Source organism: Aspergillus neoniger, assembly GCF_003184625.1.
Source record: "Aspergillus neoniger CBS 115656 unplaced genomic scaffold BO87scaffold_3, whole genome shotgun sequence".
Classification (NCBI taxonomy): Eukaryota; Fungi; Ascomycota; class Eurotiomycetes; order Eurotiales; family Aspergillaceae; genus Aspergillus; species Aspergillus neoniger.
In genome coordinates this window covers 670116-688313 of record NW_020291131.1, presented here as the reverse complement: position 1 = coordinate 688313, position 18198 = coordinate 670116, and the positions used below count along the sequence as shown (strand labels likewise).

The 18198-nt window shown below is 49.1% G+C and overlaps 5 protein-coding genes across 5 annotated transcripts; 2 read left to right on the top strand and 3 right to left on the bottom strand.

Annotated features, from left to right (window-relative positions):
- Positions 1-218: 218 nt before the first annotated feature.
- BO87DRAFT_443135 (beta-glucuronidase) lies at positions 219-2200 on the bottom strand (the record flags this gene model as incomplete). Its single annotated transcript, XM_025628081.1, has 1 exon — positions 219-2200. The coding sequence occupies one exon, from the start codon at positions 2198-2200 to the stop codon at positions 356-358; it is 1845 nt and encodes a 614-aa protein (XP_025484209.1). The 3' UTR covers positions 219-355.
- A 5658-nt stretch (positions 2201-7858) lies between these two features.
- Positions 7859-12756, top strand: BO87DRAFT_443130 (acetyl-CoA synthetase-like protein; the record flags this gene model as incomplete). The annotated part of the gene is made up of 6 exons (XM_025628080.1): positions 7859-7869; positions 7929-8756; positions 8816-9461; positions 9513-10742; positions 10825-11034; positions 11167-12756. 6 exons carry the CDS (start codon positions 7859-7861, stop codon positions 12754-12756), a joined length of 4515 nt encoding a protein of 1504 aa, XP_025484208.1.
- A 167-nt stretch (positions 12757-12923) lies between these two features.
- On the bottom strand, positions 12924-13517 carry BO87DRAFT_455447 (uncharacterized protein). The gene is made up of 2 exons (XM_025628641.1): positions 13185-13517; positions 12924-13083 (listed from the first exon to the last, which is right to left on the bottom strand). Exons 1-2 carry the CDS (start codon positions 13399-13401, stop codon positions 13058-13060), a joined length of 243 nt encoding a protein of 80 aa, XP_025484207.1. The 5' UTR covers positions 13402-13517; the 3' UTR covers positions 12924-13057.
- Positions 13518-13929: 412 nt separating this feature from the next.
- Positions 13930-14742, bottom strand: BO87DRAFT_382716 (uncharacterized protein; the record flags this gene model as incomplete). Its single annotated transcript, XM_025624623.1, has 4 exons — positions 13930-14055; positions 14125-14223; positions 14279-14378; positions 14432-14742. 4 exons carry the CDS (start codon positions 14740-14742, stop codon positions 13930-13932), a joined length of 636 nt encoding a protein of 211 aa, XP_025484206.1.
- A 397-nt stretch (positions 14743-15139) lies between these two features.
- Positions 15140-16627, top strand: BO87DRAFT_443126 (glycoside hydrolase family 27 protein; the record flags this gene model as incomplete). Its single annotated transcript, XM_025628079.1, has 2 exons — positions 15140-15743; positions 15808-16627. 2 exons carry the CDS (start codon positions 15140-15142, stop codon positions 16428-16430), a joined length of 1227 nt encoding a protein of 408 aa, XP_025484205.1. The 3' UTR covers positions 16431-16627.
- Positions 16628-18198: the final 1571 nt, after the last annotated feature.

Sequence of the window (18198 nt, the reverse complement as noted above, 5' to 3'; positions counted from 1 at the left end):
GTAAAGAGGAACATCAAGAAAGGGGCAGGAGAGACATAACGGAAACCCAATTGGATGGATGTCCGGCTCAATGTTTTAGACTAGACTACTTACTGGCCGAGGAGCCGGTCGGCAAAACAACAGAAAATTCAACGCAAATGGCCTGCAAATGTGGGTCCAACTCCTTTTTTCTGACTGGAATCGTGCCATGTGGTAATAACGCCGGAATTGCTAGTAGTAAGCTATTGGCATCGGCCCGTGCCGTGAGATAGAAGGAGGTTTGGCGAAGACGCTTGGCCTTCTAGCCGCGCATTCAAGTACCCTAATAAAGAGCTAAGACTGGTGTTCCTGCCCCTGTGGCCCCGATATAGGTCACCTACATATGCCTCCATCGGTTTCTCAAAGTCTGGGCTGCAGCCTTGGGTTTCCTATCCCTCGTAAAGACACCCTTCTTGTTACCATCCACTCTGCTGACCCCTACAGCCGCCTGAAAGTCAGCAAAGGCCCAGACTTGCTCTCCCACCACTGACTCCACACGGTCAAACACCCGATGATACATGTCGAGCAGTTCGACCTGGAACTCCTCGCTCCACGGAAGCCCAAGCACAGAATGGAGGCCAGCAATGGTATCCGCCCCGTATTCTGTCATAACGATGGGCTTGTCGTATTTACCCTCCCAGCCCAATAGCTCCTTTTCGAGAGCCGCCTCTGCCTCCTCAATCTCGCCAGTTTGGGTATACCACCCGAAATAGCGATTGAGGCAGAGAACATCAAACATATCCGAGATTCGATCAAGCTCATAGGTAGCATCTCCGTAATTTGTAAAACAGACTGGACGGGTGGAGTCAAGCTCGTGGGCCAGGTCAACCAGTGGCGCGAAATACTCACGGGCTCCTGCCTCATGCGATGCAGGCTCATTCGCAATCGACCACATGACAACGCTGGCGTGGTTTTTGTCCCGAGCAATGAGCTCCCGGATTGCTTGCTTGTGAGCTTCGCGCGTCTTATTGTTGATTCCTTCCGGGGTAAATGTCTGCTGACTGTCCTCGCTGGACTGCCCAGCCCCAATGGAGTATGACAGGCCAACGGCGGGTGTCTCGTCAATGACAACAATTCCGTGCCGGTCCGCGAATTCCATCACCTCTTCGGCGTAGGGGTAGTGTGAGGTGCGGAATGAGTTTGCTCCCATCCAGTTCATTAGCTGAAAATCGTGGACCATGTACGCTGGGTCGTAACCTTTGCCGCGCACGTTACTGTCTTCGTGTTTCCCAAAGCCAGTGAAGTAGAATGGCTTGTCGTTGATGAGAAATTGGTTCCCGCTGACTTTGACTGTGCGTACACCCGTCGCAACACTATAAGTGTCAATTATACTGTCGTCCGAGCCCACTATGCTCACTTGAAACTGGTAAAGATATGCATCTTCCGGATGCCACAGTCTGGCAGAATCTATGGTAGCAGTACCACGAGTACCTGATGCCTCGGTAACAGTCCTTCCATCCTCATCGACCACCTTGATCTTGATGCGCTCTGTCGTTGAGTTTGATACTGTGACAAGGTAATCGATCAGCCCGGTTGTGCCATCCACGTTAGTGATAACTCTGATGTCCTGGATGTGCTGTTTCGGAACAGAGTACAGCGAGACGGAGCGTGCAAGTCCAGCATAATTGAAGAAATCATGCTGGTAGACCTGCGTTATTTTACCTGTAAACTCCTCCACCTCGATCCTGCCCGGAGGGATAGTCTCGTGAGTCAGCACGTTACTTACGGCGATAGTCAGACGGAAGCTATTACCCGCAGAGACGAGACCCGTGATATCTGCTTCGAAAGGTGTGTAGCCACCCACATGCTCGGCGACTAGATGATCGTTGATATAGATGCGACCATGGTGTGTGGCGGCCTCGACGCGCACGAGATATTGCTGGTGTGACCAGCCACTGGGAACAATAGCCTCGCACTGGTAGTAAACCCATCCAACATGGTCATGAATCTGACGATCGACAAAGATGTCGTTGTAAGAGGCTGGAACGGGACACTCGAGATTGGTGGCTAATGGGGCTGTCCAGGGCGCGGCCGTCTCATTACCGCTGGATCCGAGAGCAAATTTCCAAAGTCCATCGAGGGAGACTATATCTCTGAAATATGTTTGTTGGGGCTTTAGAATTGCTGGTCTCTGCAGGACCGTTTGACGTGGGTAATAAAAGTGAGGGTGTAGAGGCTGCATGTTGGATTAGGGATAATATTGACAATACTAAGAGGAACCTCATCTTCACAAAGTCAAGGTAAGTTTATCAGAAGATTTGATCTTGCCAGGAGTAGACCAGTCACTATGTGCGATAGTAACGCATCTTTTAATATAGAGGCGGCAATTGACTGTTATGCATATGCACACCATCGGCTACTGATACACCTATCACGTTAGCTATTTAGTGAATCTTAATTCTTTTATTCCAACAGTAATACCTAGTCAATGGCCCCTTGGCAGCATTGCCAAGATGCTGCCAAGGACAACCATCCTTTTCTTTCTTGCAGATGTGGTCCCGAAACGGTCCCGAAAAGGGTCCAGGATGCAGCCAAGAACCAGAGTGCGGAGAAAATAGAGTGTGCGGTGCCCACGGACCCGATGTATACTATAATCATCAATTGCCGATTAAAGGTGAAATAAATGGGGGTGTTGTAGAGCATGGTGCTTACAGTCATGCCGTCAGTGGTTCATCTGTAACCTATACATACCATGTAACTGGGACTGTATCAGGCTCTCTTGTTGCATCGTGTACCCTGCCGAGGGCACGAGGGCACCATAACCATAACAATTGTTAGAACTCGACTAACGTATTTCTTGCCCAGATGGCAATATTCGCTGCTCATCCTTCTGTAAAATTCTTGTTTAGTTCCATTACGAATATTCATTCCTCCCATTTGCGTCGGCATAGCGAAAATAAGACTAACATACCTGGGCCTCTAGTTGAATCCCCACCCCTTGGAATAGCACACGCAGCTTCACCCGCTGTACGACTACTTAATGAATAAAAAATTAGTATATCATACCATTTCATGATTACTGCCCATCCATATTCCTTCTGAACAGTAGGTGAATTTTTGCAACCAAGTTAATGGGAACATGATATTAGAGAAATGAGATGTGGCATTCTACGATATTAAATTTTTTTGAGACTCAGATTAACCAGCCGGCCTTCACGAACGGACGTGCAAGGCGGAAATGAGATAAGAAAATGAGAAAATAACAGATAAAGGTATATTGACGTCTACAGATAAGCAGCCCTATGCAAATTGATGAGCGGGGGGATGAATTGGCCAGACTAGTTGACCACGGCCAGTGAAGATAAAAATTCATCCATGACAGTCTGTCCCAACGTATTAACGCACATTCCTTATGCGCTGATTAACGCGACGTATCGAACGTTACTATGTAGAGAGATATTACATTCACCTTTGACCCGTTATACGTAAGCATAAATGGTTATTTAATCCACCTTCTAACCCCCCCGAACTGCTTTCTTCCTCTTCCCCTTTCCCCCCAAACTAAGAGTTGTTGAAGATCCATATCTCATGAGATGTGCCTGGGTCTTACCTCTATATAGCAGGGGACTTCCCGCCAACGTCAGATACTCTGGCATATATAAACATCCTTATCTTGTCGATCGGAACTTTCCTACAATCCCGCATCATCGCACTCAATTGTTCACCTTTTGCATCCTTACAGGAGCACAATATCAACAACTTCTCCCCTAAATCCAACCTTTTTTGACGATAAACCGGCTTCAAAGAGGAGCTCTCAAGCGATGCAGCAATAACACTTTCGACGCGAATGAGTGGAATATCGAATATCGAATCTCTTATTCCAGCCATCCTGCACCACACAGGATAGACCTTTCTGCCATGCTCACTCATCCTCGGTGCGAATATAAATGAGTTGGCAAGTTATACATACTGAGCAACTTCTTGACACAGTGGTACTTCGTTGTGGAGCCGCGTTAGTGTTGAGTTTTCATCAAATTATACACATATGATTACTATCAGAATAACAGCGCGACTGGAAAGCCGCAAAATTTGTTGACATTCGGAGAATGAAAAGGGGATAGTCCATGCTGACTAGTTGATGAGGAGCACAGTGACTTCCACCTGCTCTTCCGTGATGGATTAATCTATCCGGTGTCTGATGACATGTTATGGTGAGTCGATAATACCACAGGATAGCTGCTGCCATTGATGCTGACTGGGAATAGCTGCTTGATGATGCCTTGCTAGGGGCTGACAACTTCCAGAATGAATAAACAAAGATTTCATGTTTCTTGTCCACTTGTTGTGACGTCAAGACATCATGAACAATTACTTGCTGTGGCTGGGAGATCAAGGAACGATCAGACATGCAAATATACAGCAGTAGTACAGCTTCAAGCTCAGCTAAGACATTTATTACTGGATAATGTCTATTAGGAAGACCATTAGTGTATGCACTATTATCTTTACAGACATGTGATTTTTAGTATTTACTTTGATCTGATGATTGGGCTGTGGCATGCATTGGGGCTTGTCTATGGGTTCTAAAAGGTAAGTCGATGTATTCACCTTGCAGGAAAGAGCGAGAACGAGCAGACGTTCACCCAATCGTCACATGCTTGCTAACTATAGAGCACTATAGGAGCACACAGCACCATATCATGCTCGCTGCCACAACCTGTATTTGTTCACAACCATGCACTGTGCCTCGTTCACTGCTGCACAGTCTACCTGCTCGCTGCCACAAGCTCTCTTTGTTCACAACAGGAAATTCTGCCTTCCTCGCTGCCGCAGAAGGATCCTACTTCATAGCCTTCTGTATATAACCCACTTCTGAGGGAATTGGTCCATATGTTCCTTCACGAATGGGTTTGCCTCAAAGGTATAAAGCCGGTCTCCTTCCCTGTCGTTTGGCTTCTTCCCTTTTCTCTCCCAGTTCTCACTGCAATTCTGAGACATTGGTTGTATCAATGGATTGGACGGAGTTGAATAAGGTTGTGATTGTCGCAGGTCTTATTGGCTTTGCTATCGTTCTCAAGAATGAGGCCCCGAAGCTTCGAGAATGGTATCGCAAGCTACAGGAAGCCAGAGCTGCTCAACCGGGCGCCCCTGTCTTCCAGCAGTTGGCAGTGATTCGTTCGCCGCCTCCAACTCTGCTGCCGATCCATTCACATTCAGCGATTGAATTTAACTTCTGAGAGAATCAAGGTGCCTTGGGGGAACTCGCCTTGAGGACTCAGGAGAACGGGGAGATCGGATGTGGTATGGAAATGACGCACAGTGGTAGTTGCGTACACATTTCGTTGACTTGGGAACTAGCCTCTTTTTTGAGCGGTTGGCGGAGTTTGGGGACGCCCACCGGCGATGAGTCTACCCTTCTACGTAGGGCCGGTGATTAGTAGCTTTCGGACGAAGCGAAGATGGACTTAGATGTATCTAGATTTAATGCAGTTGTTTTGTACTTGACTTCCTCTTTCTCTTTTTCCTTTTAAATGGTGTTGTTTTTAGAGAGTTATTCTTAGGGAGCAACCCCGATGCAGTGCAATTTTTATGATAGTGCTGTATAGGAGACGTGTCCCGAACATTTGTGCTCTGTTATATAATATTGAAGAACAATCTTCAAAAGTTGACATGTGATAGCAGTTGTTATAAACCTTAGAACTAATTAGTACTCTAATTTCTGGAAGATACCTTTGAGCTGTTACCCTTTTCTCTGTATGATTTTATTGTCGAAATCTTACCTTATATGCTAAATCCGAGAGCCAAAGCATCTCTTAAAAGCACTTGTACTGTTTTACTTTGCAAATATATTATACCGGCGCTGAGGAACCGCTTGTTTGATAATTAACCCAGCTGCTCTAATGGTAATTTGTTGTTAGGGCCAGATAGCTGACAAGGGTCTATTATATATCAAAGTAAACTGTATTGGGGCGCGAAGCTGTGAATGTATCTGTAGAGAGTTATTTATTAAATGCTTTTTGTTATCTTTATACCCTTGTGGCGATTCACTCTCTGTATTTTATGTGCGGTAAATATCGTGTTCAGGTTATCCAGGAAAACCATAAAGTTCTGGCATTGAACCTTGCCTTGAAGCTACCACTCCATGTGTGAATGTTGAGGAGAATTCTCATTCACATCTTTTAAAGTTTCTAGGCCGTAGATTCATGATAGTGTCGCTGAATATGCTCTGTGATGATATTTTTGGTGGCTGAGGGCTCTTTGGTAATTGACAATCTCGCGTGGTTGGCTTCGGCGACAGTGTACATTGCTATTCTCTTGTCAGCAATGCAGCTCGGACTGGCCACTGATGCTCTGCGGGACAATGCTGCCTTCCAGTCTGCATCGTACAGTTTTACCATTGCCACTATACAGTCCCCTCATTGGTGCTGGCCTTATTTTTGTTGCCTTTGACTATATATTTGTCAGTAACTGGGTGGCGACAGTGGTGTATGGGCGGAAACGATTACAGAACATAAAACCTCCATCGGGTGAGGCATGGATGATGTACTGTAGAACCAGAGATAGTGACGATCTTCAGTTGCTTGTATCGGGTCGAGATTTTTCGTAGCTTGAGATTTGATTGGACGACTTCGTCAGCCTCGACGTCCCTTCTTTGAGCACTACATCGACATAAAGAGGAAGCAAGAATACGGAGTAAATGCTTGGTGATGTTACATAAATTTGGGAGGATCAGCAAGCCATCCTCTTCCAATTGCTTCTCCCATCTTTGAGAATTTGGACAGATCGCCTGGATACAAATGGGTGAACTTCATGGAATATGCACCCAAAAAGGTAACAATTCTCTATAACTTCCACACAACAGGGTAAATTGCATAGTTCTCCATAATGATTGCTTGGGAACTGTTGTGCCTACAAAACTGGAGATAACACCTAGCTGCCCAGCCATTTATGCTCGTGACTCGCTCGATGACGGATCAAATGGAAATCATTGTTCGATAGGAGAGGAGGTATGACGTGAGATGATGCAGAGTCCGGCCATCCAGATAGGACAACAATTGATGAAGAATATATAGTATTGGTTTTTCTAGAGCTTGAATGAGTTTCTGGGTATGTCTTGGGTCTCTTTGGTCTTGTAACCGATGTCTAACTTGCGAGGCATTTTGAGGTGATAAGCCTGCTGACTGGGTTGAATCATAACGCTATCCTTGGCCTTTAGTCGAGGTAATCTACGACCAGTAAAGTATTAGTTGAAACTTTGAGAAAAGGCAACGCAGCGTCATTACTTTGTAAAAAGTAATTGATTTCCAGAAATGGGAGGCTGAGCAAGAGCAAGGTGATGCCAACGCAGAGGTCAGAGTGGAACAACGCAGAGATCATTGAGTGGACGCATGTAAGCTCCGGCTGTCGCTCACGCTAAGTGTATGAAAACTATCGTATCACCGAGTCATCAGACTCTGTTGGTACTCTTTCCCGGAACTTAATAAGAAAACTACCTCCAAGGCAAGGCAGGACGACTATAGTTATTCGATTTGCAGAGGGCAGATGCAAGGCTACATGCACCAATCGCCAAGGCCCACGAACCACACGCGCTCTGGCAGCCTAAAGCCTAGTCGGTGTGAAGTTCATGCATCTGAAGCATCGTCCCTAACTTTATTGCAGTCTGTTACCAATGGTGGATGAATATGGCGGCGGTGTGGCTTGCATATGACACCACACTCTAGGGAATCCTAGGGGGTCGGACAGGCCTCTCTGTTGCGCAGAGGGGCAGTTCATGGTTTAGACATAAGCGAAGGACTGCCAGGCTTGCTGCGCACACGCAAAGTAACGCCTACCTCTCTTATAATCTTCCATCTTACTGATACGAATACCTGCTGCTAGCTTTGCCCATGTCCTTGTCCTCATGGCGAGCCTGTGCGTTGACTGGAGCTCCTAGATGGGCCAGACATGTGCTGACAGCCTAAGAATTACAGAGTACAGAAAGAACCGCAAGAGCTGTGTCAATTATCGCCCAAACTCGCGTTCCTCCAGCTTACTGAGCCGTTATACGGGGAGAGTGGACCTTTGGCATTTCAGGACCTGTTGCGACGCTACCAAAAGCACTGGAAAGAACTACCAGAGGCAGCCAAGGATGGCAGCTCGTCAGACTGGGTGGTGACAGTTGATCATGTTCAGCAGAGAATAAAGTCGGTTATGCCCCATATGACCGACTTCATCTCATGGGAATCCCGGCATCCAGCCCTCCTGGAACCCAGGTCAGGCCGCGTCATATCTCACAAAAAGGTGCGGGAGTTCATAGAGAACTTTTATCTTACGCTCCCGGACTCAAATTGTGGGCGCCCGCGAGTGGCAGTCGTTCTTCCTAATGGACCTCTCCTGGCCCTGGCTTTGCTTGCAGTAGCGAACCGCTATACCGTTGTGCCGATGGCAACTACAGCAGCCCCTAAGGAACTAATGACTGACCTTGGCGCGGTCGGGGCAGATGTAGTTCTCATGCTTGAATCGGATACGAAACGGCTGCAGAAAAAGACGGAGTTACTCGTCTTCACAGTTCAACCCGAAGATGACTTGACTTTCAGTGTTACTTGCACAAACTGCTCCATTGAATCGTGTCGAGCCCAGCACGCTCCCAATGGTCCGGATGAACTCGCCATCATTTTGGCCACGAGTGGCAGCAGTGGTAACAAGAAGCTAGTTCCTATCACCATGTTCAATCTTCTTGCCAGTGCAACATTCGTGATGGACAGTCTGGAGTTGACTCCTGGATCTCGCTGTTTGAATATGATGCCACTCCATCATGTGTATGAGCCCCTTCGTTACTACACAGCGAATGCAAAGAGGTATGTACTGACATAGAAAGCGGCGGTATGATGCGAAGCTTGTGGGCCTCTCTTGTGGCAGGGGGCATGACGATCTGTTGCTCTCAATTTGATCCGAACCTCTTCTGGGATATGGTGGAAGAGCATCGCCCAACGTGGTACTACGCAGCACCAACAATGCATGAGATAATAGTAGCCGAAGCTGCGCAACGAGTTCAATCTGTTAGGAAAAGCACTATTAAATTTATATGCAACGGGGCAGCAGCACTGCCCTCGAATCTCGCTCAGCAGCTCCGAGACATATTTCAATGCACATTGTCACTCAGCTATGGAATGGCTGAATGTGTACCCATTACGGCACCACCTAAGGTCGGCCGCTTTAGTCGGCCAGGGAGCACCGGACTGGCCGCGGGGCCAGAGCTGGCAATTTTCAATACTCAGCACACGCAACAGCGTGCCCCTACTGGCTCGGTAGGTAGGATCTGTGTCCGAGGCCTACCTGTATTCCCAGGTTACCTCATCAAAGATGGACTGGATCGGAGCTCGTTCACTTCAGCAGGGTGGTTTGACACGGGTGATCTCGGATATGTTGACGAGAATGGGTGGCTCTATATCACCGGGCGGACGAAAGAAGTCATCAATCGCGGAGGGGAGACGATATCGCCGGTGGAGGTCGAGGATGCCATGGTATCAGCTTCCTGAGACCCGTCATCGAATATTTTTGGCCGTATCAGGGAGGCTCTGGCATTCCCTACTCCCCATGATGCCCTTCAAGAGGTTGTTGGTGTGGCGATTGTAACCCCAGCAGGTCGCATGAGGCCTGATCTTCGCCAAATTCACAAGGCTCTGAGGGAGCGTCTTCATCAGCCCAAATGGCCTGTTCTTTTGGTTTACATGGATGGCCTTCCTAAATCACGCAACAAGTTGCGACGCATCGGCCTAAGTCAAAGACTGGGTCTGGAGACATTGACAGATCAAGTTCCTACGGCTGAGCGGCACTACGAGGCACTGTGTCCGCCGGTGGATACACCTGTCAGCGTACCCGTCACTCGAAAACGATGCGAGGTCAATTTTCGCTTGGTGGAGGGATATATTGCGCAAGTTTCGGGACTGTCGGAGGTATTTTTGCAAGTCCACGCGGACGGATACCCCCGAGCCGTCATCTTCAGGGACGGGACTGGTGATGTCTTGCCGGAGGAGATCCTCGCCAGCCTCCCAGAGCTTCTGCACGGATACCTAATTCCCAGCAGATTGGACGTGCTAGATGGTCCTATGCCACGCAACACACATGGCTTGATTGACGAGGCTGCTGTGCAAGCCAAGCTGACTGCACTACATCCAACAGTCACGTCAAGCACGCAGCAGCAGGTATCTAATCTCTTCGCAACGGCACTCAGAGCTGCCCCGGAAGATATGACTCCCGCGACCGACTTTTTCGAGTCGGGTGGGGACAGTATGAGTGTGGGCCAGCTTATCTCCAAGATCCGGCAGGAGTTCCGGGTGCCTGTGGCAGGGGATGTTCTTTTTCAGCATAGTACTGTAGGCGCCATCACGGCCATCATCGAGGCAGCGATCGCTGATTCTGAGACACGTAAAGTTGAAAACCACGAGCTTCCAGGTTGTCGAGAGACATATAGCTCCACTCATCCATGGGTGTTATTCCTAAATCTTGTTCCATCTGTCATTCTTTACCCAATGCTTCAGGCGCTGCGCTGGTCATTCTTGGTTTATCTGCTCTCTGAAATATCGACACGGTTTCCGCTGCGTCCGAATCTCTTTGGACGGCTGCTTGGCCTCATCCTCATCCAACTGACTGTCCAGCTGTTGATGGCAATTATCTCCCCCCTAATAGGGATCGCACTAAAATGGCTCCTTGTTGGTCGATACCGCGCAGGAATGTATCCAATGTGGGGACCGTACCATATGCGGTGGTGGCTGGCACAGAAAGCGCTCCAAGTGTGTGGGAAGGTATGTACTGAATCGTGATCCTTCTCCGTCCACAGAGTAAGCTGACCAAGAGATACCAGGGTGTATTCGACCGTTATGGCAGGAGCCGAATCTGGTACTATCGAGCTTTGGCCGCAATGTCTTTATCGACGAATTCACGGCCCTTGGGGAGTACGATCTCCTTCACATCGGCGACGGTGTGGTGCTTGAGAATTGCATCTGCCGTCCATTTGCGAGTGAGCGCAATACTTCGATGCTGCTACAGCCCATCACCATTGGAGCCAACTCTTATGTGGGCCTCCGATCGACCGTGGTACCTGGGACCACGCTGCCCCCCAGCACGTGTGTCGGCGCCAACTCGTCCACCTGGGAAGTCGACGATGCGGACTAGTCCAATCGCGATCAATGTTTTGCCCGGGATATGCAGCCCCACTGGATCTGGCAGATTTTGGTCGTGGGGTGGCTGCAGCTTCTTGTACACCTCGTGTCGGAATTGCCGCGCATCGCAGGTTTGCTCCCAATCGTAAGTCGCTACCCGGCTGTCGCGGACGACCGTTTGCGACACACCGTGTCTTGGCTCACCAGCCGGACTCGGATCGGCTACTTCCTTCTCATGCGGCTCTACTCTGCTGTGGCGGGACCCCTTGCGTGGTTCCTGGCGGTGCTTGTAATCAAGCGCGGTTTGGACGCAGTTTGTGGTCGGCCGTCGCGAGGCCCTATGAACAGACTGCGTTCGGCTCAGAAGGTGAGACACGCGGCCCTATACGCCATCCTTCCGCAGGGGGACATCTCCCGCCTGGCGCAACTGGTAGGGCCGCACTACGAGCTGGTCTCTGTGGCGGTACGGCTGTTGGGCGGGAGCGTGGGGAAACGTGTATACTGGCCACGTACCGAGTTGAAACTGATCCCGGACTTTGACCTGGTGGACATCGGGCACGACGTAGTGTTTGGCTCCCGGTCGTGCCTGGTCACGATTGACGGGCTGGGCAGGGACCCCATTGTTATCAAGGATGGGGCCATGCTGGGGGACCGATGCGTGGTCCTTCCGGGGGTCACCATTGGGACGCGCACGATGGTTGGCTCAGGCGCATTGCTGCGGCGAAACGGCTCCTATCCGGACGACAGCGTCTGGACTGGCAGCAAGCATGGTGATGCCGTCCGCTTCCCTCAGCTCAGGGGGAAGGGAGATGGTACCAAGGATACTGAAGATGGGGAACACAACACGACAAGGCCGTTCGGGCGAGTCCTGTACTTGGGAAAGGCAAACTACCATGTACTGGGCCAGGGGCCTATCGTTGGGTACTCCAGCTTTATGGTTGCTTTCACCGCCGTGTACTCAATGGCTTCGCCGTTGGCAGCGTTGCTCGTGCTGAGTCGTCTGCTCCCAAGGGAACTGACGGCTTTTGAGATGCGATGGTGGCGTCCTTTTGCCGTGTATGGCGTATTAGCAGCAGTCATGGCGGCAGTGGCTTTAGTCCAAGGGATAGTGTCGTTGGCGATTGTTATCGCAAGCAAGTGGATGCTCCTCGGACGACGACAGGAGGGGTCCTACCCCTATGACCGCAGTAGCTATTGCCAGCGCTGGCAGATTCAGCGCACCATCGATATGCTCATTGAGCATTCCTTTGGCGGGACGGGCATCCGGTCGTTACTCAGCGGGACGGCGTACCTCAGCTGGTTCTACCGCGCGATGGGGGCGACGATCGGGGCAGATTGTGCGCTGAGCGCAAACGGTGAACCGCACATTTTTCTCACGGAGCCGGACCTGCTGACACTGGGGGATCGGGTCACAGTAGATGATGCCAGCCTGGTGTGCCATCTCAACACGCGTGGGGATTTTGAGCTGCATCCGCTTCGAGTGGGCGATCGGAGTGTGATGCGCACCGGGTCTCGATTGTTGTCGGGGGCGTCGATGGGGAAGGATGCGTGTTTGTTAGAGCATACGCTCGTGCTGTCGGGGGATCATGTTGAGGATGGAACGGCGTTGCAGGGCTGGCCGGCGGAGGAATTTAGGGGGGATCGACTACGACCGTAGACTATATGCCGATTGTGCGGTGAGGAGGATATATATTACTTGCAAGCTGGTGGGATCTGGGTTGGAGGTAAATTGAAAACTCTAAGTATTTCTAGCGACCATCTACAAATCACCTCCTTGAAACCGGCGGCTCGTAATAAGTCGTTAGGGCGTACACAATCAGAACTCTGGTGGACTGGACAGTCCTGCATTACAAGTTTCTTTCCTTAGATGGCTGTCACCCGCCCAAGCTCTCACAGATGCAGAGCTGCAGTTCAAATCATTCCTTCGTCCATAACACGACATCATACCTCCAAATCATTCATGGAATCTGACCAACCCTTTGCCCTGAGATATATTTATTTCAGCCTTCACGCCCTAACAACAACCACACCGAGTTAAGATAGAGATGAAATGTCCATCTCAAAACATCCAGCCCGGCAGAATACGCTGCAACACACTACCTGCAGCAGCATCGGGGTGCGACAGATGGCCCAGCGGATGATCTGCGCACTTGCGCACATCCGCGGGGGTGACGCCTTCTGGGAGATCGGCTGGGTCGATTTTCATTACTCCGAGGGAGCCGCACTCTTCTTCGGCACTGATATCGGTGGATAGGGCGGTCGTGGCATAGATGGTGAGGAGGAGGTAGGTGAGGAGTTTCATTTTGAGTGCTTTTCTTCGAGGATGGTGGGATGAATTAGGAGGTATAGGGTTTGCGAGGGTGGAGGCAGGATAGGAGCTGGTGAAAAGATTGGGAGAAGATATAAGTTGTATTGTTTGGGTTTTCTCAGCTAGTAGTGGCGTTAGGGTGAGGAGTTGCTTGTTGATTTATAAACTGGAGTTGCCAACAGAAGACGTGGCCGGATTGGCCTTGTCCGTTTCCTGTTGTCTGTACTACATGTTTCTTTGCTCTATGGGCTATAGTAGATGCCTAGACTTGGTGGTCCGAGTGAACGGAAAATGCCAGTGACTCATCGAAAGTACCATGGTTGATTTGGTAGGTTTTAGCTTGGAGCTCCTTATCTACAGGGGTATGATTCCTGTGAATAAGTGAAACCAACACTTGGTGAGATTTGATTAGTTTATGAATGTCTACTTAGTAACTCCTGGCAGAGTCTGTACCATAAGATTATACTGTGACAATGATAAAACTAGGATAAATCTGGCCAACTTGCAAGTGGCTGATTGAGATCAACAATATGAAAGCTGAGGATTCGAGCAACTCCCAGCGATGAACGTTTGCGACATCCGCGGAAGATCGGATTCGAAGATCTGTGCTGATGGTTCTAGGATACGGTCGATGACGTGCACCACGCCCTATAATGTCAATAATTATTAGAAGATTATTGTTCGATGGTCTTGTAAGGAAGCAATGAATGCGCGTACACTGGTAACCGGGATATCCGATTCAACTACTCTTGCCACTTGATTGAGAACAACCGTTCCATCTTGTACTTGCGAGCTCACGAAGAGGTAGGTGGCAGTCTAATCTTGATATCAGCTATCTGCATTTTATCTGGATGGGTATGTGTATGTTCACCTGAAATCGCTGCAGAGTCTCATTGAAACTAGCTGATGTGAGCTCGGAGTTAGGCACATAGTGGTGGATGATGGTGTTTCCTAGCCACCATTTCCCTTTTCTAGGCGGATTTAGCGACAGCAACCCAAGTACAATAAGTCTGATCAGACATACGGAGTCGGCTCGAAGCTATCAAAGTATGCCCCGGTATATACTTCGAATGCATCGTTATTCCGCGCAAAGAATGTAAATTTCCAATCTGGATCTGTGTCAAATGCCTGTGCAAATCCGCCAAGTTCATCGATCTTCTCAGATAGGATGCTCAAGTCGGACCGAGATTTGATGAAATCTAGAGCGGTCGTCACATTTAAGGAGCTGGAGGCTACATAGCCGGGGATGTTTCGGTAGTTCAGAGGGTCTGTTTTGGCCGTTACTAGACTGCTCAAAGATAGGAGGGCTAATGCTGGGAAAGGTGGGAACTTCATGTTGGGACTGCCGAGATGTTGCTAAAACAGCTTCAATATACGATGTATGGTAAGTTGGAAGAAAAGGGTTCATGATTAACAACTCGGGCAACTTGTTCAGGGTTACTAGTAGTAGTCGTTTGGCCGCTAGATCTCCCGGAGCATCTCCGCAACCCCATCCACCAAAACCAACCAATGAGAATATATCACTCGGCTGATAGGTGCAGCTCTAATAGCTGGTAACTCTATTCTAGCTATCCCCTTTACTACGTCGGGGAACGCGGACAATTACCGGAGGTTCCATAGTTAGCCACTGAGGGAGAAACAAACCTGTTACAAATAAAACTTTCAAAATTGCTCCTGGAACGACTCCTCGATTACCTCAACACACAACTCGTCCAGTATATTCAGCAGCAAGATGGGACGCAATTATAGACTCTTCTCATCCCGATTGGCCATCGTGGCGATTTTAACCTTCGTCCACTCCGTACTGGGCGGCACTAGCCTGGCGCAAAAACCTCAGATGGGCTGGAACTCATGGAACGCATTCAAAGCGACGGTAAACTATACGATAGTCCAGGATTTTATGGAGCGCTTCGATACCCTTGGGCTAAAAGAAGCAGGCTACGAATACGTGCTGCTTGATGACGGATGGGTAAGCTACAATCGCACATCCAAAGGGTATCTTCAAGCCAATGCAACGTCTTTCCCTAAGGGCATTGAAGCACTGGCCGAGGAGGTACATGCTAAGGGCCTAAAATTAGGCCTTTACGGAGACAGTGGACACTACACATGTGCGTGGAGACCAGGAAGCTGGGGATATGAAGAAAGAGATGCCCAAACGTTCGCAGATTGGGGCGTGGACTATCTCAAGTACGACAACTGTGGCGGATTCCAGTCGATGACGGAGGCCCCTCAGATCCGCTTTGGGGCAATGAAGAATGCGCTCGCACTTTCAGGCCGGGATATCTTCTATTCTGTGTGTGGTTGGGGCTATCAGTTCCCTTGGCACTGGGGAGGAGGTGAGATACATCCCACAAACAAACCGATCTTCCATTTTGAGATACTCATTGCGACTGTCCATAGATATCGGTCACTCTTACAGAATGTCTGGCGATATCACGACAAGCTTTACCAATGAAACCGAGTGCCAGTGCAAGACAGCCTACTGTCTTAACACTGGATATGCCGATTGCTCTGTCCTGACGATCATCAATAAGATGAAAGAAATCAGCCAATATCAGACTCAGGGTCACTGGTTAGATATGGATATGCTCGAAGTCGGAAATGCCAATTTCACACTCAACCAGCAACAGACACAGTTTGCGTTCTGGGCGGCGCTAAAATCACCCTTGATCATTGGGGCTGATCTTAGCAAACTTTCCAATGATAGCTTAGCCGTGCTCACTAATGAGGCAATCATTTCCGTCAATCAAGACGCTCTTGGAGAGCCTGTGACGTATAGAGAGGCTCATAATAAGGAAGGCCTCTTTCAGGTATGGGCTGGAAATGTCGAGGGGGGATATGTTGTGCTTCTTTTGAACGAGAAGAGTTATTCTCAGACTGCGTCTCTGAGCTTTGCGAGTCTTGGGCTTGGCTCGCCTCAAAAGGTCGTTGAACTTTGGTCGGGGAAGACTTTGCAGAATGCCAATACATTCAATGGAACTTTGGGGTCCTATCAAACTCTTGTGTTTAGAGTGCAAACATGACAATTTGAAGGAAGGTGTGGCTCTTATTCTCAATGTTTCAACTTCATCATCACTATTCTCACTACCTACCCTGTAGTACCCCTTTATGTAAACATTTGTGATTTGTATCAACTGGACTTGTTTGTGCTTAACGTTTGCTAGAAGGGCATATTATCAGGGGGTGGACGGGACGTCACCGGATGTAGCACTCGGGTTGGAAGACTTAGTTTGATGGCATGATTGAAGATTAAGGGGGACTTATTATGCATTCACTACGGGTGTTCCTTCTGCCGAATGCATCTCGGTAGGGTGATGTGGAGGATATACTTGTGCTACTGATCCATGACTGTGTGGGGGCATGCTCCACCTATGGTGCCGGAGTTGGGAGGTTCAGTAGGTCCAGAGCCGGTCACTCTGCAAAAGAGCGATTGAAATATCTGTAGGAATCAGCAACGCCGAAAGACGGCACATGCAAGGCACAAAGCCGATAGAACACGTACTCATGGTGTATGTCACCACTAAGCTAGATGTGATTGTAAGGAAAAAGAAAGATAGGCCGTTAGGGATCCCTACCGGCATATACCAAGCTTCGTCCGTGTTAGTTAGCGCGTGATACGCCAGCAAATACGTCAAGTTATGAGTGACGGATGTGAAGACGAACGATCTCATGCTCCTGCAATCTCGGCTCCTAGTGGTAAGAGTTCATTCCACAGCCCTCGTGTCGAGTGCGTTGCATGTTGATAACTTAGTGGTCCAAGCTTCTTTGGCTCGACCCTTAAAACATCCAGTTGATGCTAAATCTTGAAATCTGCTTTTGTCTCTGAGAGGTGGACTGATTGTGGGTTGACAGGTTGCGCGGCCTGGTGGATCCCGTGCACGAGGGTTCGCAAACTCACTCTCTTTTCGTTCGCCCCACTTGGCTGTTCTCTGCCTCTACAGAGTATTCTACATAGGATAGTCTAGGGTGCATTGTAGGATTTTTCCTGACGCACTCGCACACGCGGAAAGGGTTTTTAGTGCCACCTGCACATACGTAAGTTACCCGCCGATCCTTCCCTGAAGACATGGACCCTGTATATTAACTGCAGGTGGGTCTGTCTTCCACTCCGCACGAAATACATTTTTTATGTCCTATACACAACAGTAGAACCAAACGCTGGAACTCGGGGAGAACGAACATGCTAGTTTAGTAAATATCGGGTGTTACTAGAAATCCTGTGAGTGAGTTAGTGAAGGTGGGAGACCAAACCGGTTGTCCTGTACGATTAGGGCCAGCGCGCCCCAACTCCTAAGACTTGACAGTAGCAACGAACCACTACCTACAGTTGAAAGCGGGAGTTCCTGATCAGTTATCTATCCGAACATGTCGATCCCTTTCCTAATTCCAACTTCTAATATAGCAAATCGAACATTTTGCTAAAGCATTTTAGGAAATTTCCGGTGTCGGACACTCACCGGCAATTACCCCGCCCGCCGACAGGAGGTTGATTGGTGCAGCGCAGGTCTCCATGTCAACTAAGCTCAACGGCAAGGAGGATGTTCCAGGAGTGGCATGACGAGTGCAAATTGCGGGGAAAAGAAGGAATTCCCCATGGGGGCGTTCGTCTTTGAGAATGTGTAGTTCTGTATGTCAGACGTCCCTGTCTTCCTGGAAAAAACATCCCTATCGTGAACCTCAATAATTCCAGCCCTGTCTACCCGATGACCGCAAAATCTCAACCCGCGACAACCAACACCAGCGCAGGAGACTTGCCGGAGACAACTACCAAAGGAGAGGAGGAAATTCCAG